Source organism: Oncorhynchus kisutch, linkage group LG17, assembly GCF_002021735.2.
Source record: "Oncorhynchus kisutch isolate 150728-3 linkage group LG17, Okis_V2, whole genome shotgun sequence".
NCBI lineage: Eukaryota > Metazoa > Chordata > Actinopteri > Salmoniformes > Salmonidae > Oncorhynchus > Oncorhynchus kisutch.
Genome location: NC_034190.2, coordinates 22,766,198 through 22,789,640, shown reverse-complemented (window position 1 = coordinate 22,789,640; position 23,443 = coordinate 22,766,198). Strand labels below are relative to the sequence as shown.

At 43.3% G+C, this 23,443-nt stretch overlaps 3 protein-coding genes across 7 annotated transcripts in view; 2 read left to right on the top strand and 1 right to left on the bottom strand.

The window, feature by feature from the left end:
• Positions 1-1,418: 1,418 nt before the first annotated feature.
• On the bottom strand, positions 1,419-16,950 carry nsun2 (NOP2/Sun RNA methyltransferase 2). Of its 2 annotated transcripts, XM_031793357.1 has the most exons (20): positions 16,768-16,950; positions 14,562-14,861; positions 8,322-8,479; positions 7,166-7,270; positions 6,983-7,088; positions 6,789-6,860; positions 6,539-6,623; positions 5,971-6,166; positions 5,477-5,551; positions 5,267-5,397; positions 5,097-5,170; positions 4,709-4,839; positions 4,329-4,425; positions 4,018-4,193; positions 3,853-3,945; positions 3,554-3,689; positions 2,759-2,839; positions 2,532-2,670; positions 2,379-2,418; positions 1,419-2,265 (listed from the first exon to the last, which is right to left on the bottom strand). In XM_031793357.1, the coding sequence occupies exons 3-20, from the start codon at positions 8,375-8,377 to the stop codon at positions 1,953-1,955; spliced, it is 2,106 nt and encodes a 701-aa protein (XP_031649217.1). In that variant the 5' UTR covers positions 8,378-8,479; positions 14,562-14,861; positions 16,768-16,950; the 3' UTR covers positions 1,419-1,952. The 2 variants fall into 2 exon arrangements, with proteins under 2 accessions (XP_031649217.1, XP_020360842.2); XM_020505253.2 differs by lacking the exons at positions 14,562-14,861; positions 16,768-16,950 and adding an exon at positions 8,931-9,340.
• srd5a1 (steroid-5-alpha-reductase, alpha polypeptide 1 (3-oxo-5 alpha-steroid delta 4-dehydrogenase alpha 1)) lies at positions 9,634-15,258 on the top strand. The gene is made up of 5 exons (XM_020505254.2): positions 9,634-10,092; positions 10,405-10,571; positions 10,793-10,894; positions 13,214-13,364; positions 13,464-15,258. Exons 1-5 carry the CDS (start codon positions 9,782-9,784, stop codon positions 13,528-13,530), a joined length of 798 nt encoding a protein of 265 aa, XP_020360843.1. The 5' UTR covers positions 9,634-9,781; the 3' UTR covers positions 13,531-15,258.
• The window catches only part of LOC109907343 (terminal nucleotidyltransferase 4A-like), a 24,465-nt gene continuing 16,929 nt past the window's right edge, over positions 15,908-23,443 (top strand). For 2 of the 4 annotated variants that reach the window (XM_020505249.2, XM_020505250.2), the window contains exons 1-2: positions 15,908-16,910; positions 23,250-23,373. In XM_020505249.2, the coding sequence (XP_020360838.1) occupies positions 16,138-16,910; positions 23,250-23,373 (897 nt within the window). In that variant the 5' untranslated portion in view covers positions 15,908-16,137. Of the gene's footprint in view, positions 16,911-22,456; positions 23,374-23,443 lie in introns of those variants that run through there. The other 2 variants (XM_031793355.1, XM_020505251.2) reach the window with 2 other exon arrangements.

Genomic DNA, 23,443 nt, shown 5'->3' with positions numbered 1-23,443 from the left:
TTTTGGGTGTTTAGAATAGCAAACATGGTGGATTGTCTTGGTCCCGAGAGACCATTTGATTAAAGTGCCTGTCTGGAACATTTAGGGTCCAGAGATTGAAGCAGAGGCCTGCTTTAAAAGCTCAGTCACAGGAGAGAGCAAGAGATTAGAGAAAATAGGGGGAAAGTAGAAATGGATAAAGAAAAGGTGTGAGGAGAAAGAGGAAGGTAGGGAGGGAGGTTAGAGAGCAGAGAGAGAGAAAGCAGGAATGAAGTTACAGTAGAGTGAGGTAGAAAGCGTAGTGAATGATGTGTTCCTACAGGGAACATGTTATTATGGTATTAGTGAGCTGGCACATGGAGCAGCAGCTAAAAGACACTGGGCATCACTCACTCTGACAGAGCAGAGTAAGGTACACAGACAAGTCCCTCCCTCTGTTTAATACTCTCAAAACGCCACACATCCATGACAACTAGTCAACGAACCAGATGACACCTGATTTCCCAGTGCACTACTTTTGACCAAGGCCCATTGGGGTTTGGTCAAAAGTAGTGGTATTAAACTAAATTGGTAATATGGTGCCATTTGGGACAGACCTGCAGTTGGTCTTCAGTCTCCCTCTTCCTCCAAGCCCACATCCCCCATACTGCACCATGTCAGTCTCCCTCTCATACTGCACCTGGTCAGTCTCCCTCTCATACTGCACCTGGTCAGTCTCCCTCTCATACTGCACCTGGTCAGTCTCCCTCTCATACTGCACCTGGTCAGTCTCCCTCTCATACTGCACCTGGTCAGTCTCCCTCTCATACTGCACCTGGTCAGTCTCCCTCTCATACTGCACCTGGTCAGTCTCCCTCTGGCACAGGGGTGTCAAACTATTCCATGTCTGCTGGTTTTTGGTTTTTCCTTTTAATTAAAAGACCTAGACAACCAGGTGAGGGGAGTTCCTTACTAATCAGTGACAATCAATCAAGTACAAGGGAGGAGCAAAAACCCGCAGACACTCGGCCATCCGTGGAATGAGTTTGACACGTGCTCCAGCACCACCTCCTCCCATATTTCCTCCATTCTATAATGTTCCCTCTTCCTTGTCTCCACTAGTTCCAGACAGCATGAAAGAAGAGGGGAAGAGAAGGATGGAAAGGGATGAGAAGTATTCTCTCTGTTCTCCCTCTTCCAGTTCCAGTGAGAGGAGGATGGAGGAAGAGGATGGAATGAGAAAAGCAAATCTATTCTTTCTTTTCCTCTCTTCCAGCTGCAGTGAGAGGTGAGGGGGCTGCACGGTTGTCATGACTCCTGTCATCATGGCAGCAGAGATGGGTTAGAAACAGGAGGTGTATGGCTGATGGTATGTGTGTGTATGGTTGGTTGTGTGATATGACACAGTTAAGTCATATTGGGGTTGAGATTCTATTTCAATGCACTTCAGAGACGTTATATGAATTTAATACTTTTAATCAATTCCACCTTTCTTCTTACTTACAATGATAAAAAAATGAAATGGCCATTAAGAGAAACCTTCAAACATGCACAATAAGAAAAAAACAACTCTCTCCATGTTTTGCCAGTGGAGTTGAGTTTTGTTCAAATAAAACCGGCAATAGAAAATAAAAGTCACTAAAGCATTGAAGCACACCATGTCTGGGGGAGCATGGAAGAGTCCACATGCCCCGTCTAGGAGGGGTGGTCATTCTGCTATGGCAGTGGTTTAGAAGTACTACTGAGCTACCCAACACCCCTCTCATGTTTGGTCTAGCTCTTGTCTGGCCAGCATTGCTCAACCTCATACAGCTCCACTTCCTCCCTTCTCTGTGTATCTTACTAGTCTAAAGTGGTTTCTCAACTCCTCTTCTCCATCTGCAAAAAACATGGGTGACAACATGGTGGATGACCTCCAGTTCATTAACATCAGTGCAGCCAAAGAGAGGAAAACTTGTTAAGACTATTAAGTTACACATTTCCTTCTACTCGTCTCAGGTGCTGGTCAAATTCTCCCCTCCTCCCTCCCTCTCATCTCCTTTCAGGTGCTCGTCACCTCGATTTTCACCTCTCAATTCCTGTTTTGGGCTGACATCTTTATTCCCATTCTCTGTCTCCCCCTCTTTCACCTCCTCCTTCACCTCCTTCTCTTCCTCCCTGGGTCCCTGCCCCTGTTTGTCTCTGAATACCTCGACCCCCAGCATGCGGAGGTAGTGGAACCTCTCGTTGCGGGGCACGAAGGCTCTGATGGAGGTCTTGCCTCTCCAGCCACACAGCTCTATAGGACACTGAGGACCATCGGGGTTACTGAGGAAAGAGAGGGAGAGGGCGGTGAGGGAGAGAGGGGGCGATAGAGGGAGGTCAGGGTGAATTCAACAGATAATATAACACACAGACAGGCAAGTAAAATGGACACTTACCTATTGTCAGGCCGGTATTTTAACACGATGCTGCCCATTCCTGTGGAAACAGAGGAGGAAAACATGAAGTACTTACTAGTAATACAGACATGAATGGGCCAACACCCAACATGGCCTTAGACACAGATCATTGCTTTCCAGTTGAGAACACACCCATCTTCTTGGCCTGTTGGTGAGCATCTTCCTCCAGTTTGCTGAGGTACGGGTTCTCCTGAGTCAGTAGAATCTTAATGTCCTCGACACTCACTGTGATCATCCTGGAGCGGATGTAGGGGAACAGAGTATAGATACCCTGGAGGAGGAGAGCAGAATGAGGAGAGCAGAACGAGGAGAGCAGAACGAGGAGAGTAAGGAATGAATGCGTGTGTGCATGCACCTACCTCCTGGGCTAGTCTGAAGGCACAGCCAAACTCCTCCCCGTCGCTGTTACGAGACCACACCTTTACCCCTGTGTTGATCACCTGCAAAACTCACAAAATAATTAAATCATTACACTTGAGAATGACTTTTTCAGCAACATATTTACAATTGCTTCTCATTTCAACGTTGTCATTGTTGTTTTCAATAATAGTGATGACAGTTTCTAGATTTCTTAAGTTATGCAAATATTTGTTTATTAGGTCAAATTGCTCCAATTGGGAGATGGCCATTTCAAATAAACCATTGCTTCTAAGAAAACGAAATACTTTCTCCCATCATTGACCCTGTTAAGTACGCTGCTTGTATGTCAGTATGTGTGCAGAACAGTCTGGTGATGGACTCAGCCTGTCTGTTACTACTGCTTACCTGGAGGCTGATCTGAACCTGGGTCAGGTCTAAACATCACAACATCAGAAAGGAGGGGGAGATACATAGGGAGAGGAGGAGGGGGAAAAGGAAAGGGTGAAAAGGGGGGGCACGACAAGTAGGGGAGAGCGACAAGGAGAGGAGGGGAAATAGACTAAGAGCGAAATGGGGGGGGGGGGGGGGGGGTTCCTCTGTCTGCTTGAATGCACACACACGGCCACCTGTGCAGGAGCTGAGTGTACTAGGGGGATTTGGGATGAAAAGGGTCCCATCTGTTAGCTGGACTCCCCTTGATGGGCTGGCAGTGACACACACAGTTGTTGTTAGGCAGAGCGCCACATTGTTCCTTAGAGAACATACAGGTGTCTCTCACACACACACCTTCCTACCTTCATTCGCTCACTGTTGTTGAGCATGACGTTACGTAGCTCCTTGGAGACCATGTACAGATGTCTCTTCTTCCCCTCGTGGGTTCTGGTCAGAACGTTTATCTTTGGGAAGTCTGGAGACAGGTCATAGAATGACCTGCAAAACACACATTCATGGAATAGATCAATAACCAGGGCTCAATCAAAACATGTAAAGGTAATACCATTATGCTTGGTCAAAACATTGTCCCCTCTGTACAGATAATGCTGTTATCGAGCAGCTGCTTACATAGGCTACACAAACCACCAAACACACTCACTCTATCGGGGGGAAGACAGGGTCGTCTTCAGTGAGGAAGACAAAGGGGTCTTCTTTAAAACCATGCCTCTTCATCTTTTTATTGGGAGGAGGCCTGGAACACAGAACAGAGTCAGAATACACACACTCTTCCCACCCACCCCTCTCTCACTCTCTCTCAACTTACCCACACACGTTGGATTCCTTGGCCTGATCGCCTGCCTCTGGCTCTTTGGGCGAGTCCTCTCCTGGCTCCTTCCCTCCATCTCTCTCTCCATCCTCCAAGGGCGTCTCAGGAAGAGGGGTGCCCACTGGAGAGTCCTCTGGCTGGGGCACGGAGCTGGATGACTGCTCCTTCCTCAACTGGAGAAAGATGGATCATAGTTCACTTTAACAGGAACTTCTCTCTGGTATATGAGCTACCGGATGGTGTTGCATTCCATCTGAGATGTGGGCTTATCCGTGAGTGTGTGGCCGTGCATGTACATGTGTGTATACCTTGGGGAATCTTCTGTTCCAGGGCATGGGGGCTTTCTTGACCAGGACAGCTACAAAGAAGCCTCCCGTGTTCTGGTGATGGGGCAGGATCCTCATACTGAATAAACACATTCGTATGCACGGTATATACAAAGATTAATTAGATGCAACAGCACCATCTGCTGGTAGAAATCAAAACACAAACCAGCAACACTTCACAGGGATTTGAAAATCTGTCCAGCTTTTATTTTTCATCTCATTAGGATTAGGTATGCAGCTGTGTGCACAGGTGTAGCAAATACATGTACATGATTGTCATGACTGACATTTTAGGCATATTCTAACCAAATAAAGTGGGGCCCTGTGTGTTTGTGTGCAGGTGTGTACGCAGGTGAATGTACCATCTCTCCAACTTCATATTGGCCAGTTTCTCTGTGTCTGTGGGAGGGAACATGGTGGGTCTGATCTGTGTGTGGCGGTTGACTGGCACCTCGGACCAGTCCTTATACCACTGACCCTCCTTAGTCATCAACTAGAGATGGAAGGAAAGATGGTGAGAGATATTAAGTGTGTGTGAGAGGTAGCTGTTGGAGGGAGAGGAGGGGGATGGGAGAGAGCGCAAAAGACTCAGTTATTAAACGGGCTAAATCTGTAGTCAAACTGGCACGGTGGTGGAATATCATGACTATTGTAGTGGCTAAACTGTCAGGCCTATCAAGTACCTCTAATAGTCGCTAGCAGTGATTAATAGGCATGAGGTGGCGGTCATGTGTTCCAACAGTTATATACCTTCCATTTGGTGACTCCAGGCATCCATTTTAACCCTGGGAGATCAACAGACGCATCTGCTAACTCTAACGCCCCTAGAGATAGACAAAGAGGGAGACAGAGGCAGTTATCTCCTGTGTGTGTGTGTGTGTGGCACTGTATTTGTGTGTGCTTGCATGCGTGTGTGTTACCTTCACTCTTCTCCAGTAGCGTTGCTATGACAGCTTCGTCCTCTATAGGGTTGAGTGAACACGTAGAGTAGACCATCCTCCCTCCTACAGCTAGCTGCTCCACACCACGCACTGCTATACGGATCTGGAGACTGGAGACACACACAGGTTATCACACACACATATACAGGCACACACACACACACACATGCTCTCTCTTTCTCTCCTCACCCATGGAGATGCAGGCTGTTACTGGTGGTCCATTTCTTCCACACGTCAATGTTCTTCCTCATGGTGCCATCTCCACTGTAGAAACACACACAGAATACTTTACTTTTTAGGAACACACTTGAGAAAATCCAAAATTAGAGTTTGTCAGCTTCCCTGGGACATCTAACTACACATCAGCCTTCCCAGACAGACAATCCTACAATGTGGTTACAGGAGATCGTGCTCGCTCCTGTCTCATTCTTATAGTCACATTTGGTTCCCCTAATAAAAACAAAACAAGCAGTAGCCTACCCAGTGCAGCAACCAATCATAAATCAGACAGAACAGCCAATCATAAGACACAGGGTAGAACCGTGAGGTTGATATCTCTCCATATAGCTGACTGTCGAACACCAAAATCCCAGATTTTCCTTTGCCCCCCACCTTTCTCCACTACTTCTCTCAATCACTATTTACTTGCTTCTCTCAGCTAAAGAGGTTCACTCTTTGTTCACCTGCAGGGGACGTCGCAGAGGATGCGGTCATAGAACAGTGTGCCCTTCTGTCCGTCCTCTGTGTCTATCTGTAGTCTGGGGATGCACGAGGCATCGTGGTTCACCACCATGATACAGGGGCTGTTCAGTCTCTTAGCCTGGTGCACCAGCAGGTAACAACGCTTGTTGTCCACGTCGTTGGCTATCACAAAGCCCTCTGAAGGGGGAAGAGGGAGAGAAAGAGGGGGGAGATGAGGATGTTCAGGATTACAATGCTTTGTTACATTGTTTCACATTTTAGTCATTTAGCAGACGCTCTTATCCAGAGACTTAGAGGAGCAATTAGGGTTAAGTGCCTTGCTCAAGGGCACAGAGATTTTTCACCTAGTCTGCTCGGGGATTCAAACCAGGAGTGTTTTAGTTACTGTCCCAATGCTCTTAACCGCTATCTTTTCTGTCACAAAGTAACAGAAAAGATACATTCAGCAACTTACCACCCTTTCCATTGGTCCACAATTCAGATACGCCAATGCATCAGATGTTTGTTGTTACATTTTTCTACTGATTTGATTCTGTGCGTGCGGGTTACCTGGGAAGGGTACGTCCATATCAGAATGGAGCATCTCAATCAACTGCGCCGTCTTAGATCCAGGAGCAGCACACATGTCCAGAATCTACCCACAGAAATACACAATTACACTATACATGTTCCAAGGTTCAGGGTCTAGGAACAGAATCTACCCACAAAAACAGTTACGCTAGAATGTTCCCAGATTTAGGGTCTAAGGACCAAAATGGAAGCAGTTCTTGGCCAGAAAGGCATCCAGTGCGTCATTTACCTTGTGGTGGGGCTCAATCTTCATCAGCAGAGGAGGGATCATACTTACAGCCTCCTGTCTGCTGATGTTACCCTGTAGAGACCAACGTAGAGAAAGAAACACCACAGTACATAAGGCAGCCATACAGCTAAGAAACCATTGAGATCCTATTAAATTACTTTCTAATTCTTAAATAACACTCAAGACTTCCTCACCGACTCAGTCTCGCTGACCAGGAACTGATGGAACTTCTCCAGGAGAGGAGACTTCCTCAGGATCTTCCTGCTCATGTTGGTGTGCCATGCTAGATCATCTGGGTACCTACACACACACACACACAATTATAGCAGATGACCGTTTATGTATGTATGTATGCATGTGTGTGTGTGTAGACGTACCAGCTCAGAGGCTGAGGAGCCTCTATCTTCTGCCCGTCGATCTCTACCTCCTGGATCTCCTTGAAGTACTTGTTCTTCAGACAGTGGAGGATCTCCTTGGCATGGCTACATCAAATCAAGTTAATTTGTCACGTGAGCCAAACACAACAGGTGTAGACCTTACAGTGAAATGCTTACTTACAGGCCCTAACCAACATTGCGATTTTTAAGTAAAAAAATAGGTATTAGGTGAACAATAGATAGGTAAAGAAATAAAAACAACAGTAAAAAGAGAGTGAAAAATAACAGTAGCAAGGCTATATACAGGCACCGGTTAGTCGGGCTGATTGAGGTAGTATGTACATGTAGATATGGTTAAAGTGACTATGCATATATGATAAACAGAGAGTAGCAGTAATGTAAATGAGGGGTTGGTGGGTGGTGGGACACAATGCAGACCCGGCCAGGTCTCTGACCTCCTCCGGCATCTGCAAACTTAATGGTGGTGTTGTAGTTGTGCCTGGCCACGCAGTCGTGGGTGAACAGGGAGTACAGGAGGGGAGTGAGCACGCACCCGAGGGGCTCCAGTGTTGAGGATCAGGGTGGAGGATGTGTTGCTACCTACCCTCAACACCTGGGGGCGGCCCGTCAGGAAGTACATGGGGACAACCCAATGGACAATCCTTTTTAATACACTTAGAGGTTTAATAGAGTGGTGTTTTGGAAAGCAATCTTGATAAGTATGAATCCTGATGTAGAGCAAGAGTAGCCTGGTCCTAGACCTGTGTCTGCTGTCTCGCTAACCCCCCTATGGTCATTGTCATGTCAAATTATCATGAACACAAACAAATCTGGGACCAGGCTAAAACAAGAGTGGGAGTGTATAAATCATCATCCCTTTACAAAACATCTACAGTGGTCAATTCCAACTAACAGTTTGTCACCTCACCTACAGGGTGAGAAAGACCACTTCCATCTGTGCCATAGAGTATCCAGAGTCCATTGATGTATTTATTAGTGCACACTGTAACAAAACATTTCCCAAGAAAAAACATCTGGCAAACAAGAGTTTCTATTGGACAAATTGAGATAATAGCGAACATGGAGGGACCTGTTTACTTCCTAGTGAATACACCCCTGACCATTTGGCAGAGGTCGAGCTTAGTAGCTTCCCTACCTCTTGTATCCAGTGATGCGGATGGTGGCGGGCAGCGGTTCTCTCATAGCCGCCATGAACTGGTCAAACTCCCCCTCGGGCACCAGGCCCAGCTCCTGGTAGTATGCCTCAAACAGCTTGTTCTCCTTGATGATGTCAGCGTAGCCTGCACCCCAACCCTACAGGACAGATACATCGGAGGAGAGGGAAGACGCGAGGCGACATTGGGAGGAGAGCAGATGTGGGGGGAACCGAATAGGAGACATGGGAGGAGAGGAATGGATGGGGGTAAAGTGAAGTGGATGTTAGTTTTCTGAATTGCAGCCTCAGATGGATAGATATTGATAGAGTTTACTATCATAATTCAATAGCTATAACCTGGTCCCAGATCTGTTTTTACTGTATAGCCAACTCCTTGACATGCCAGCACAAACATCTGGGACCAAGATAAAATAGCTAGCTAGCTACACATAGCTATGTCAACGAGTTGTGCAGTAGTAATCAAATCAAAGTTGCTGGGGGAAAATTAAATCTCTTTGACTCGGCATTCAGTAATTTGAGGTGACCTAGGCAAGTTAGCTACAGTACGCTAAATTAGCGGGCTAGCTATGAAGAGCTATCAAAACTTACAGCATTGTCCCGGTTATCTCTTCCACCAGGCTTGCTATTATTTTGATGCTCCTTCTTTCTCAGTCGACTTCTCTTTCCCATTTTAGAAACACACACTACTCTGAATATGAACCTGCGAAGCAACGTTCTGGTGTAGCTAAATGTATTTTGCTAACAGGGTGATTGAAATGCGAATGGTACTGCACTCGTGTTCTGTTTCAGCCTCTGACGCACACATGTGAGACAGGACCCCAGTTTATGGGTGGCGATGTATTAGCCTGAGAAATAGAAAATATCAGTGCAACATTTTGGCCAACTAAAACCAAAAACACACTCAAATATGTTTTCGTTTTGGAGCTAGTCAGACAGTGATAAATTATACGTTTTTTGTGTGTGCACTAATGCCCCTTCCTCCAAACAATGTCTGATCAACGATATAGTCCGTGGCTTATTCCTCGCCAGTTAAGGAAACCAGGGGGAATGGCTATATACTTTTTTTTTTTTTTTTTAAACAGCAGTTTGCATAAATATGTAATGGAATTCATCTAAAATTACTGTAATTTCCTATTTTTACCAGTGTGGTGGTTTCTCCTGAACACACCTTGTAGTTGAATAACATTGTATCCATTTTCAATTGGCTAGATAATGACGATGCAAAACAAAGTGACTCGATTGGTTTATTAAGAGTCAGGCTCCTTTATTTATCCTTATGATTGGACCATGGAACTGAGCAGACCAGTGAGATGATCGCAGTACGCATACTTGTGCAAGTGACATATGTGTTCATTACTGCCTTGGATACATTCATTTTATTTACATTGTTTTGAATACAATTTTAATTTCTTACACTATTTGCAGCTTATCTGGTAAATATGGACAGTATTATTTCAAAGCTTTTCGCCTCCGAGACAGAAGAGTTGTATGTTTTGGACCGCCTGGCATACTTCATGATTTTCATGGCTGCTTGTACCTTCATAACATTACTATTTGAGAATGTCCCCTATGGCAGATACGCAACAAGCAGATATGGATTCCCCGTCAACGTCAAATTCGCCTGGTTCGTGCAGGAACTACCTGCTTTTCTGGTGCCACTGTGCCTTGTGCTGTGGACCTCTGCGGCGAAAACCACTCATCTTCCCAATCAGTTACTGCTGATCATGTACTTCTGCCACTATGTGCAAAGGTAAGACCCAATGGTTAGAAGATAGTTTGACAAAGTAACACTGTACTTCACATGCATACAAAGTACTAACTGTCATATCTTCTAGGTCAGTGGTTCTCAAACGTTTTTTTGGTTACTGTACAACCAAGTACATTTTGCTCTGCCCAGAGTACCCCCTCATATGCAATTGATTTCTCAATTGTAATAACACATTGCTAAATGATGTGCCAACGTTGTAACTGAAATGCAGTGCATTGCCAGCCATGAGACACATGCATCCTAGACAACTGGTGGGGAAATTATTATTCATCAGTTCTATTTATATTCTTCTAGATCTCTCATCTATCCATTTTTAATTCGTGGAGGGAAATCTACACCATTTGCATCGTTCGCCTTGGCCTTTGTGTTCTGCATCTATAATGGCTACATGCAGGTCAGATACCTGAGCCACTATGCAGAGTACTCTGCTGATTGGGTTACCAGCCCTTGCTTTATCACAGGTAAGAGACATGGCTGACATGACATGCAGCTTAGGGTCTGTATTAATGCATAAACCACACATTCACAAATTACACAGTTGTCTATTTCAATATGTTCCATGAATTTCTTCTCGTTCTAGAGTTATCCACGTCATGCTATCCAAAACAAATACCTTACATTTCCTCATTTTCACCTCATTATAAATCATTATAAATCAGCTTCCCCATTGGTTGATTTTCAGGCTCTGCGCTATGGTTGGTGGGTTGGTTGGTGAACGTTCACTCAGACCACATCCTGAGGAACCTACGGAAGCCTGGAGAGATCAGCTACAAGATACCAACAGGTAAGATACCTGCTACCAGAGAGCGATATAGAGAGACAGGTTTTCCCCTGACCAGACGCCATGACTGTTTTGGACAGCATGCTGTAACATTTTCACATCAGTTCTCTCACGGCCAGCTGAACACATTGTAAATAATGGCTGTGAAATGTGTCTATGCTAGCTACAACCATAGTAGCACACTGATGTTCAGTGTTGCTTAAAACAGGGAGTTCACTCTTTCCAGAGGGTGGATCCAGTATTCTATTTTAAATCCAGGGTTACAGAGAGTAGTGTCACTATGACACACCAGAGAGGGTTGAAACCATCACCTTGTGCCCGAGGTGAACCCTTCATAACTGATGAACCAGTTGAAACCTGTCCACCCTAAAGCCTTGTAGAAATAAAGCTTTTTACGGTAGAGACAGATGAATGTAGAAAGTCTAGTCACACCGTATGAAACATTCTTACATTTTAGTTATTTAAGTGCCTTGCTCAAGGGCACAGACTTTTTTTCACCAATTAGAACCAATGACCTTCAGTTATTGGCCCTACGTTTTTAACCGTTAGGCTACCTGCCGCCCTGCAGGCACTCCTGGAATCCAGAGAAACATGATGTTTTAGGAGAGTGGTGGTGAAGGCAGTGGCTGTACACAGTCTGTGTTCAAGCAGGGGGGAGGACTGAAGCCATCTATGGTCTTTAATGCCTTGTTTATGAATAATTGTTTTATGCTGCCGTATTTCAGTCTATGACCTTAAACACTCAAAATTGAGATCAACCTTCAGTGACTTAGAAGTGGTTTGAAGCCAGAGAGACTGTGAGCAAGGATCTGAAATACAATGCTACAGTTTCACCGGAAACTGACCTGAAGAAATTGAAACGGATAGATTAACATTTGTCTTTAGTAGTGTTTTGCTTCCTTTTGTAATAATGCCTCTATTGAATTCTTTACTTAACATCAGTTTATAAAAGCATATTAGGAATCTCTTTCTCCAATTATCCAACCACAATGACAATTTGAATGGTCTTGATGAAAATAATCAAGTGTGTGAAATTGTATCAGAAGTGGGTTTTCTGTATTGCAGCCTAGGTGGATAGATCTTGAGAGCTCACGATCATAGTACAATGGCTATAACCTGGTCGTACTCTATAACCAACTCCTTCACATTACATTAGAGTTATTTAGCAGATGCTCTTGTACAGGGTCTTACAATAGTGTGTGCATACATTTGTAATTTTTCGTACTGACAAGCCAGTGAATGATCATAGACATTGGCAAGACGGCACAAACATCTGGGACCAAGATAAAAAATAAAGTTGTGATGGGCACGGATATGGAAAATGTATATTGAAATCAGTTGCATTTTATCAAACACATCTGTTTGAATGAATAACATTGCAACTGTGTGGACTTCTCTTCCAAGGCTTTGAAGTTCAGATAACCGTTTCCTGATTTCCCATGGGCCAGGTGTGAATGTTCTGGAAGCCTAACCTAGCTTGAAAACAATGGAAAGCCTGTTGATGGCCCATCAGCAGGCTGTTAAGTATGCTAAGTAGAAGTTCTGTGACTGCAGGAACAGTCATGAATTTACTTTTACACAATAGTGTAGGTTAACAGCAAGGATAAACCCATATCACGATATGCCATGCTCATATCAGTATTACATTAATTATCGATATTGGTGCTCACCACTAAACATTCGTATTGGGGGTAAAAATAGTATATACACACAGTACTAGTCAAGTTTGGACACACCTCATTCAAGGGTTTTTCTTAGTTGTATTATTTTCTACATTGTAAAAATAAAACATGGAATCATGTCGTAACCAAACAGGTGTTAAACAAATCAAAATATATTTTAGATTCTTCAAAGTAGCCACCCTTTGCCTTTGACAGCTTTGCACTCTTGGCATTCTCTCAACCAGCTTCACCTGGAATGCTTTTCCAACAGTTTTGAAGGAGTTCCCACGTGCTGAGCACTTGTTGGCTGCTCAGTACAAAAATGTATGTACCCACTACTGTAAGTCGGTCTGGATAAGCATGTCTGCTAAGACTAAAACCCAGACCTTGGATCAATGGAATCTTGACTGGCGCAGGTGATAAACATGCGGCACGGGCCTGGTTAATCACATTGCTGTCGTGACTGTTCCTGTGGTTCTAACAAATTATTTATATATACACTAGATGACTGATAGGGGGTGCCATTCATTCTTCTGGGCAGTGCCAATATGGTTGACCGGTGGCTTCAAAGCCTTTCACTGGTCAATACATAGCATCATCAATCCAGGGTTTATATACTGTACATCACTGGTTGTACCCTGTCTTATGTTCTCTCCTGTAGGTGGGCTGTTTGAATATGTGTCTGGAGCAAACTTCTTTGGTGAGATAACAGAGTGGGCGGGATTTGCCCTGGCGGCTCATTCTGTCCACAGCGCATCCTTCGCCATCTTCACTCTCATTGTTCTTGCCAGCAGAGCCTTCGCTCACCACAGGTAGGAAGGAAACACACACGGTTTGGGGTGAACTACACCTTTAACACTTGTAATACTATAATAGTGAATTCATGTTCTCCTGTCTTTCCTTCTCTCTAGGTGGTACCTTCAGAAATTCGAAGACTACCCCAAATCCAGGAAGGCATTGATACCATTTGTATTATAATTATTCACCACAACGATCCAACCTCCAACAGCCCAACGCAACGAGCTGTGATCCTATGCTACATCATCTGGGGTCTGGTTAGGTTTGTTATTGCTTGTTTGTTTGGGTTTACCTCAAGAGAATACGTACAAGGATGAACACAATGAGTACTGACAATTCTATTCACTGGGAAGATATGAAGAGCTCCAGAAACCACAACACCAATGACAAGATTATTAGACATGCCCTGATGGAGGCTACAATGCCAAGTAGAGGCAATTTATTTTATTGAGAAAAAATAAAATCCTCCAAGAGTGGCTGGATATATTTTTCACATGGTTGCACCTCAGCTCTCACCAACTTGGTTATGTCCCGCAATGAGATTTACTATAGTATGTGGCGACTATTACTTTTACGATACTTTCACAGCGGACCAACCAACAGAACCAATCCATCTTACAAAGGTTCAGCTCCATTTCAACACATCCCCTAACCTCTACCCTTCCCCTAACTCCCTGCAGCAGTGTGTGCATCTCTCGCCCTCTCTGTTGCGTGCAGGCGGAGAATGAGCCAACCATCAAAACACAATCTGTCAGTAGAGCTCTAGTTTCCCCGGTGAGGCAACCCAGTGCTAGAAGGACTGAGAATTAACTTACTGTCAACACACAGGAATGCACACAGACAGATTTCACTGCTTGTGGAAGAAACTAGCTCTTTGTATATTCGTGCACTCACGTGTGTGTCAGAGGAATCTGTCGTGAGCAGTGTTGTAGTCTTCCCCTATGATGTGTAGTGCTAGCAGCACTGAGGATGAACCAACCCTTCACCACACACACACTTCGTGAGGTGACCCCAGCCTTAGGGCTGAAAATGGGGTTATGAACCAGAGATACAAATGAGAGAAATGCTCCATTCAGTCAGTAAGGCCACTGGATTAGCCTATCACCCAGAGCTTGTTGCTGCCATAGAGAGAGACCAAAAGAAAGGGAGAGTGAAAAGATAGTGATGGAGGGAGAGAGTGTGGGCTAGTGAGGGAGTGAGCAATACTCAACCTGACATTCTTGCTCTGGGGGTTTTCCTTGGCTCTGTCACATGCAGCACGTGAGCAGGGAGGGAAGCAGACATTATGCAAAGAGCGCACACACAGTACAGAAGGAGCTGCCAGTAGGCTCCAGCTTGCCTCATTCCATTACAGAGTTTAATGGGCTGGAAGATGGCTGTGTGTAGGGTTGACTGCAAATGGTGTCTGGAATCGCTCTCTCTTTGCGTGTGTAATGACGGACACCTCTAGTTACGTGTTCCCCGTCTCCTTCCCAGCCCTCTGTCTTCACATGTAGTTTATAGTATCAATCCTGTAAGTGAGGATAGTATATTTTTAATTGGGCAGCAATTATCTTTTTAATGAAACATTGGATTCATTTCAATGATATGTCATGAATGGAATCAAAATGAGTAACATAATTGGAAATGCTGAACTGCACTGTGGACTCCATCTCTCTCTCTGTGTGTAGTGTTCTCAAGACTCAAGCTATTACACCCATTGCCCCAAGCAACATATTTGTCTGAGGTAAGAGCTCACCTTGTGAATTCCTTGTGGTCTTAGGACAGCATTGCATTTTGACTCACACTGAACTGAGCTGTTAGCAAGCAGTAAAATGAGTTGTTGAGCTCCTTAGCTTACCAGGGTCATTCAGGGAGAGACTAGGATCAATGACATTAAAAAGTCACCCAGCTTGTGGTAATACATTCTCTCTTTTTTTTTTTTACCTCTACAAGGACCAGGAAGTCATTTTAACATAAGTATTTTCTGATATAATAGGGATACCTCCAAATGAATACCTCCTTTTTCTTAATGTATTCAATTAAATGCATTTTTTTATAGCCAATCTGTCATGCACAAATGCTGTCCAACATTTTGCCAGGGTTATTCAAATTTCTCATTACCATGTTGACTGATTACTTATTTCAAATTAACTTTATCTTAGCTGTCTACTCCTGTTATGATACTGGGTGCTGTTATTGAATTATTCATAATACATATTTTGCTGTATAAACATGGTCAAAAATTCTTCAAATATTTACTTTGAACAGTATTGGGTGATTTGTAATGAGTCAAATTGTGTGGCAGCTGAGAGCGAGGTGTGTGTCGTTACCACAGCTACAAAGCAAAAATTGGCTATATCTAAAAAAAAAAACTACAAATAATTTAAATACGTTTTTTGGTCTTAACATAAGGTTAGGCATAATGTTAGCAGTGTGGTTAAGGTTAGGTTTAAAATCTGATTTTAAGAAGAGAAATTGTAGAAATAGGCGAGGGTTTAGGACTTTGTGGCTGTGGTAACTAGGGACGACCGGGGTGTGTTCAACCCGATCGTTTAAAATCCTACAGACATGCGCACGGCGCTTCGGTTGGAAGAGAATACGCCATATTGAATCATCGTAGACTTCTGCTAGCGATTTTCAGCTAGCTGTTTGAAAAGGACCGGTCTTCTAATGGACTTCATTTGGCGTTACCTTTTATCTCTGTCTTTGTAACACGGGTTATTATCACATTTCTTTAGTCAGGACAGTAGTGTATTTTTAACGGGCACATTGATTTGCTTGAAGGGGGTTCCGAAAAAAAGTTGAATGGATCCGAGGGTGGCTTGGAATCAGCCCGAGCAGAAAGGACCTGCGAACGCATCATGGATGCGAATCTGGGAGATTTCTCAGGTACGAGCGACCTCCGGTCAACATCATAATAATCAGAACCACAACCTGTGTGTGAATTATCCAGCGTTGGACGTTTATAAAAATGTTGCGGCATCGAGCAATAGCATTAACACCACTGCTAGTCTGAGCAGCAGCCATCACTGTATTTCAAACCGTACTACTAATCACGGCACTTCATTTTCCTCCTTCGGGTCAACGTTACCCAAAGGCAACGTACAGAACATATTGACTCCGTCCAAAGCGAACGGTAACAGTGTAACGACAGATTTGTTGGGAAACAGTGGAATGCCCCAAAAGACGGAATCTGGAACGGACAGTCCATCTTCGAACTGCTCGTTGGGAAGGACTTGCGGTGGCAATGTAACGGGAAATAGTAATAAAAGCCCTGGATGTGCCAATCTGTTTTTTAGCTTCAGCGAAAGCATGCATAATAATGTCAACCAATTCCACCACCATCAAAGGCATCATCAGGATCACCCCCAGTACAATTTCCAACATAATTGTGTGAAGCGTCACCCACCATCACCCTTAAATAACCACACTCACCATCCAGGCCGAAGGAAAAGTGACAACAAGGCGAGCACCTATGGGATTAATTACTTGCTTTCTAACTGGACTAATGACAACCATGTTAGTTCGGGGACTGGAACTCCTTGGAAGACGAGGAAATACAGCCCCGGTGTTGATGGGTGAGTATTTTTGATAGGGTCATTGCCCCACTGGGATTGTTTGACGCCAACATACATACAGAACAATGAGACAGATATTTCACCGGATGTATAAATGTAACATCCGGTTGGCCTTTCATTCACTACCAAATATGGTGATGAGAGGAAGCCCATTGGCCGGCTGTGGGAGAAGATTGAGCAATATGAATTTTGGCCGATTAAATATTTTATCCCCATACAGTTCTGCATCCATAACTATAATTTGTAGCTAACAGAGTGGATTAGGTTTTGAAGACTTTACCCTTTACTAAAGTGAGGGAAACAAATATTTGTTTAGAAGTGCAAGGGAGAATTGAGTTATTGCACACACGCGTTTCACAGAGTAGGCGTTCCTTAACGGAAATATGCAATTAAATACTGGAACGCGCCAATAGAACCTCACTAGCTCGTGCTTGTTCTGTCCACTGATTAACCTGCGCCCATTGGAAACAGGCTCTAGTTTATCTTGAGTTAGTTATACTCTTTGGCTAACTTGCTAATTTTAGCCGCGACAGCTAGCTGTCATGGTTTCCTATTAGTTAACGTTAGCTACTTTTATTTATGATTGTAAAAATGTCATCTTGTCATGCCTACAGTTAATCAGTTAACGTGTAATTTTGGTGTTTGTTTGATTTGCTGCACGGGCGGTAGTAATGCGAATGTTAACTTTTAGCTAGATTGAACTGCAGTGGCTAACCAGTTTTTTTATTTTTATTAGCAGTGCATTAGCTAGCTTGCTAAGCAGGTAGCGGCTAACTAACGCTTTGGTAGGGTTAGCTTGCTAACTTATTGGTTACTTAACATATGAATGGTTGGGTAACTTCTAGAATATATGTTTAAGTCACACAAACTTAAAAAGGGGTTCATAGTTAGCCACTTGGAGGATGAACCTCTGACTCAATATATAGTTATTCAACTATAGCTAGCTATTTGGCTTGCTAGCTAACTTCATTCCATATATTATTGTTGATTAGATTAGCCAACTATATATATTTCCAAGTTGGTGACCACCGCTATAAAATCAGAGGCTGCAACAAAAACTGCCAGGTGACTTTAAGATACCTAGATAACTACTATATTAGGAGTAAGAAGGCTATCAATAAGTTCATTAACATTAGATTTGCAGAAAATACATAAACAAGTTTTAACGATAAATCTGTTTATTTTGCCAAAAACATGCACACGATCTCTTATCTACCTTTAGTATGCACAGAAGCAATTTTAAGGATCACAGGTCCCATGTTTCGTCACAATTCACAATATTGTTTTGGACTGATGCCCGGTTGAGCGTTCTACTCCATCGTCGATGAAGATTTAATCTTAAATGCATTACAGTGACTTGGAAATACTGTCATTCCAAATGAGTCAAATAGTTAGTAGGGAAACCTTCTGTCTTAATTTTGATGTCGCCAGATTTACTTTAGCTGTAGTATAACGTTAGCTAGCTTTCTAAAATTAAGGCCACCGGATTTTAGCATTGTTAGCTTTTTTTTCGAACTTTGCTAGATGACGAGAACATTGAGATGCGTAAAGTAAATTTGACGACATGATAATGCTGGCAAAGTGGTTTCCTACTAAATATTTGAGTGCTTTTGCAATAGTAGTTAGGCTCCATCCAGAATGACTGGCTTTATCACCACTTTAGCGCATCACTTTGGGTACGCCGGCAGAGGGCGGCTTGAGAACGCTTATAACAATGGCATGACGTGACGGAGGAAGCACCTAACGAAGATTTTAGCATGTCAATCTAATTGGGGGAAAACAAATACCACTAAAAGTGGGACGTATGCCAGCAAAGCCACTACACAACAAGTAACAACAATACATTAATTGCACTTTGGCCACAAACTGTTAGGGCATATATAAATCTATCCCAACATCTTACCACTGCTACACCTGGCTATCAGCGGAGCCTTGTCTGGCAGTGAAACAGTTAATTCCTTCTAACTAACTATATAATTTGCTGCCTATAAAACATTTAAATATATAATCGATAATATATCAACCGGCACTGTCTCTTTTTCAGTAGGAGAGGGAGAGACAATGGCTATCCCACTCTGTTGCGCAAGCAAAACTCATGCGAACACCCAGCTATCCACTGACTCGATGTTATCTTTCTCGCTCATTTTTCAAAATAAAAGCCTGAAACTATTTCTAAACACTGTTGACACCTTGAGGAAGCAATAGGAAAAGGAATCTGGGTGATATCCCTTTAAATTTAGCGAAGGCAGGCTATGGAACATGGCGCTTTCAAAATAATAAAGCCAATTCCTGGTTTGATTTTCCTCAGGTTTTTGCCTGCAATATCAGTTCTGTTATACTCACAGACAATAATAATAATTATTATTTTTTTAAATTGAATTTGACCCCTTTTTCTCCTCAATTTCGTGGTATCCAATTGTTTAGTAGCTACTATCTTGTCTCATCTCTACAACTCCTGTACGGGCTTGGGAGAGACGAAGGTTGAAAGTCATGCGTTCTCCGATACACAACCCAACCAAGCCGCACTGCTTCTTAACACAGCGCGCTTCCAACCCGGAAGCCAGCTGCTGGCAACCTTGGCACAGAGCCTGGGTGCGAACCCAGCTGGCTCTGCAGTGCAGCACTCTTAACCACTGCTCCACCCGGGAGGCCCCACAGACAATATTTTGACCGTTTTGGAGACTTCAGAGTGTTTTCTATCCTAATCTGTCAATTATATGCATATTCTATTTCTATTTCCCTCTATACCTTTTGTATTTCATTAACCTTTGACTATTGGATGTTCTTATAGGCACTTTAGTATTGCCAGTGTAACAGTATAGCTTCCGTCCCTCTCCTCACTCTTCCCTGGGCCAGAACCAGCAACACAACGACAATTAGCGCGCGCTAACTAGCTAGCCATTTCACTTCGGTTACACGAGCCTCATCTCGGGAGTTGATAGGCTTGAAGTCATAAACAGCGCAATGTTTGACGCACAACGAAGAGCTGCTGGAAAAACGCACGAATGTGCTGTTTGAATGAATGTTTACGTGCCTGCTTCTGCCTACCACTGCTCAGTCAGATTTTTGCAACGCAGGACACGCTAGATAATATCTAGTAATATCATCAACCATGTGTAGTTAACTAGTGATTATGATTGATTGTTTTTTATGAGATACGTTTAATGCTAGCTAGCAACTTACCTTGGCTTACTGCATTCGCATAACAGGCAGTCTCCTTGTGGGGTGTAACGAGAGAGGCAGGTCGTTATTGCGTTGGACGAACCTGTTAAGGCTATGGCAGAATACTGCCCCCTTTGGAGGAATGCGTGCCCATAGTAAACTGACAAGAAATCTGTCAAAAATTGCTAATATATGCATATAATAAATATTATTGAATAGAAAACACTCTAAAGCTTCTAAAACCGTTCAAATTATGTCTCTATGTAAAGCAGAACTCACAGGGCAGCCATTCTTCCAAACTCTTTCTGTCAGCAGAAAAGTTGGCCCAACTTTGACGTCATCGCCCCCACCCTTCCCAACCAGCTACAGATCTGGGAACAGTTCCTATCTCTTCAGCGCGGTGTCCTCTTTCAATGGGGCGCTTCATTGTGAAGATCGCGTGCTCCCTCACCCTTTGGCGGGAAGAAACCCTCGGGTCACGCAATAATACGTGCGCGCCTCGGTGTTTTTCTCTCTTCCGTTCCAAGATCCACCAAACGATATAGGCTTGTCCTTTCGGGCTAAGGATTTTTATGTATGTTTATAACATGTTTTAGCTCGATTCTGAACTTCGTTTGACCAGTTTAGTCGACATATAATATGTAATTTTGAAGTTTTGATGCGCAACCCATATAATTTTGGGTGCATTTCAGCCGAAATTAGTCGCGTTTGATAACCCACATTTGAAAGGCAAACGCTGGTTTTGGTAAGTATGACTTCTTCCACGACTTCTGATCGAACAACGGCAAAGGTAAGGGAATATTTATGTGGTTATTATGTGTTTCTGTGGACTCCGAAATAGCGGAGCCATATTGCTAATCTATGAGCGCCGTCTCATATTATTGACAAGTGAACGAATTCTGTAACGTTAAAAATAAATGTAACACAGCTGTTTTATTAAGAAGAAGTGTATCTTTCTAACTATATGTAGAACATGTATATTTAGTCAACGTTTATGATGTGTATTTCTGTTATCTGGCAGAGTTATCATAATTTCTCCGGACATTCTAGTAGCATTTTTTGAACATGACGTTCAATGTAAACAGTGATTTATGGATATAAATAGCATATTATTGAAAAAAACATAAATGTACTGTATAACATGTCCTATTCCTGTCATCTGATGAAGATTTTCAAAAGGTTAGTGAATTATTTTTCTTTTAATCCTGCTTTTGTGATTGCATCTATTGTTCTACAAAATGGCAATGTAAATTAGCCTATCTTTTGGTGGTGGTTTGACATAAATATGTGCTATGTTTTCGCCGTAAAACATTTTAGAAATCTGACTTGCTGGCTAGATGAACAAGGTGTTTATCTTTCATTTGAGCTATTGGACTTGTTAATGTGTGGAGGTTAAATATTTCTAAGAATATTTTTGCGTTCTGTGCGCCACTGTGTCAGTTGAGCAGGGGGGGATGGTACCCCTAGAGGTACGTGTGGGGTGAACTTACTGTAATGTTGCAAGATTGGATCCCCCGAGCTGACAAGGTGAAAATCTGTCGTTCTGCACCTGAACAAGGCAGTTAACCCACCGTTCCTAGGCAGTCATTGAAAATAAGAATGTGTTCTTAACTGACTTACCTAGTTAAATAAAGATATTTTTAAAAATCGGGACCCAAAAATACAGATTTCCGATTGTTATGTAAACTTGAAATCGACCATTCTGATTAATCGGTCAACCTCTACTCAGGATATATGGTTTGCATGGAGTCCACTGAAGTTCCTTGATGGTCGTCTTGGTATCCGCTTGTTGGGGGATATACACGGCTGTGATGATAACCGAGGAGAGTTCTCTTGGGAGATAATACGGTCAGCATTTGACTGAGGAATTCTAGGTCAGGTGAACAAAAGGACTTGAGTTCCTGTATGTTGTTACAATTACACCATGAGCCGTGAATCATGAAACATAAACCCCAGCCCTTCTTACCAGAGAGATGTTTATTCCTGTCGATGCGATGTACTAAAGATCCCGTTGGCTGTATGGACTCCGACAGCATGTCCCCAGCTAACCATGTCTCCGTGAAACAGAGTATGTTACAATCCTGGATATCTCTTTGGAAAGCAACTCTTGTCCAGATTTTGTCGACTTTATTAACTAGGGACTGGACATTAGCAAGTAATATACTCAGGAGTGGTGGGTGGTGTGTGCGCATCCGAAGCATCACTAGAAGACCGCTCTGGCACCCTCTCCTCCGGCGGCGTTATTTTGGGTCGGCCTCTGGAATCAGTTCAAATGCCCAGACAAAGGATCCGCTTTGGGAAAGTCTGATTTTTGGTCACAGTGCTGGTAAGTTGACATCTCTCTGATATCCAGTAGTTCTTCCTGGCTGTATATAATAACACTTAAGGTTTTCTGGGCTAACAATGTAATAAATAATACATACAAATAAATACTGCACAGTTTCCTAAGGACTAGAAGCGAAGATGCCGTCTCTAACGGCACCACCAGGGTCCTAGTAGTGATAGTAACAGTCTCTCTGCTCGGTGTTTCATTCTAAAATCATAGCATAGCGTTTAGGCCTTTTCCTAGTGAATAATTTGCTGTAGGGTTTTGCTGACCAGGACTACCACAGTTCATCCCAGGGGATGTGGATTACTTATGGTGGTACGTGTAACATTTTTCTAAGATGGCTTCTCCACTACTACCACACAGTTCTAAGGGATATCTGGGATGTTGAACTTATTTGAAAACCTGGGCGGCAGGTAGCCTAGTGGTTAGAGCATTGTAACCAAAAGGTTGCTAGATCGAATCTCCGAGCTGACAAGGTAAAAATCTGTCGTTCTCCTCCTGAACAAGGCAGTCATTGTAAATAAGAATTTGTTCTTATTGTTCTGACTTGCCTAGTTAAATAAAGGTTGAATAAAAATAAAAATCAAGCGACTTTGGGTCCAGAAAAAGCGCTATAGATGTCCCATTTTTTATTACTATCAACATAGGACTTGGATAAAAAATCTCTGCTTCCATGATGGTCTTACGTTTTTCGAGAAGATGCTGGCAGTAGGCCCGACCTGATGACCTTTAAATTCATGAAACAGAACATGTAAATCAACCTATTATTTGATTGGTTTATTATCAGGTGAGCGACTGTGTGCTTGTTGTTAACCCTCTCCTCTCCCTGTTCCCCTGTCCCTCCCCAGTCTCCATGAGGAGGTGGTGGACTTCTACAACTTCATGTCTCCCCAACCCGAGGAGGCTTCTATGAGGAAGGAGGTGGTCAACAGAATCGAGACGGTCATCAAGGAGCTGTGGCCTACTGCTGACGTGAGGACACACCCACCAGAGCTGGGCGTTGAATCAGCACATCAGACATTTTGCCCATTAGTCTACAAAT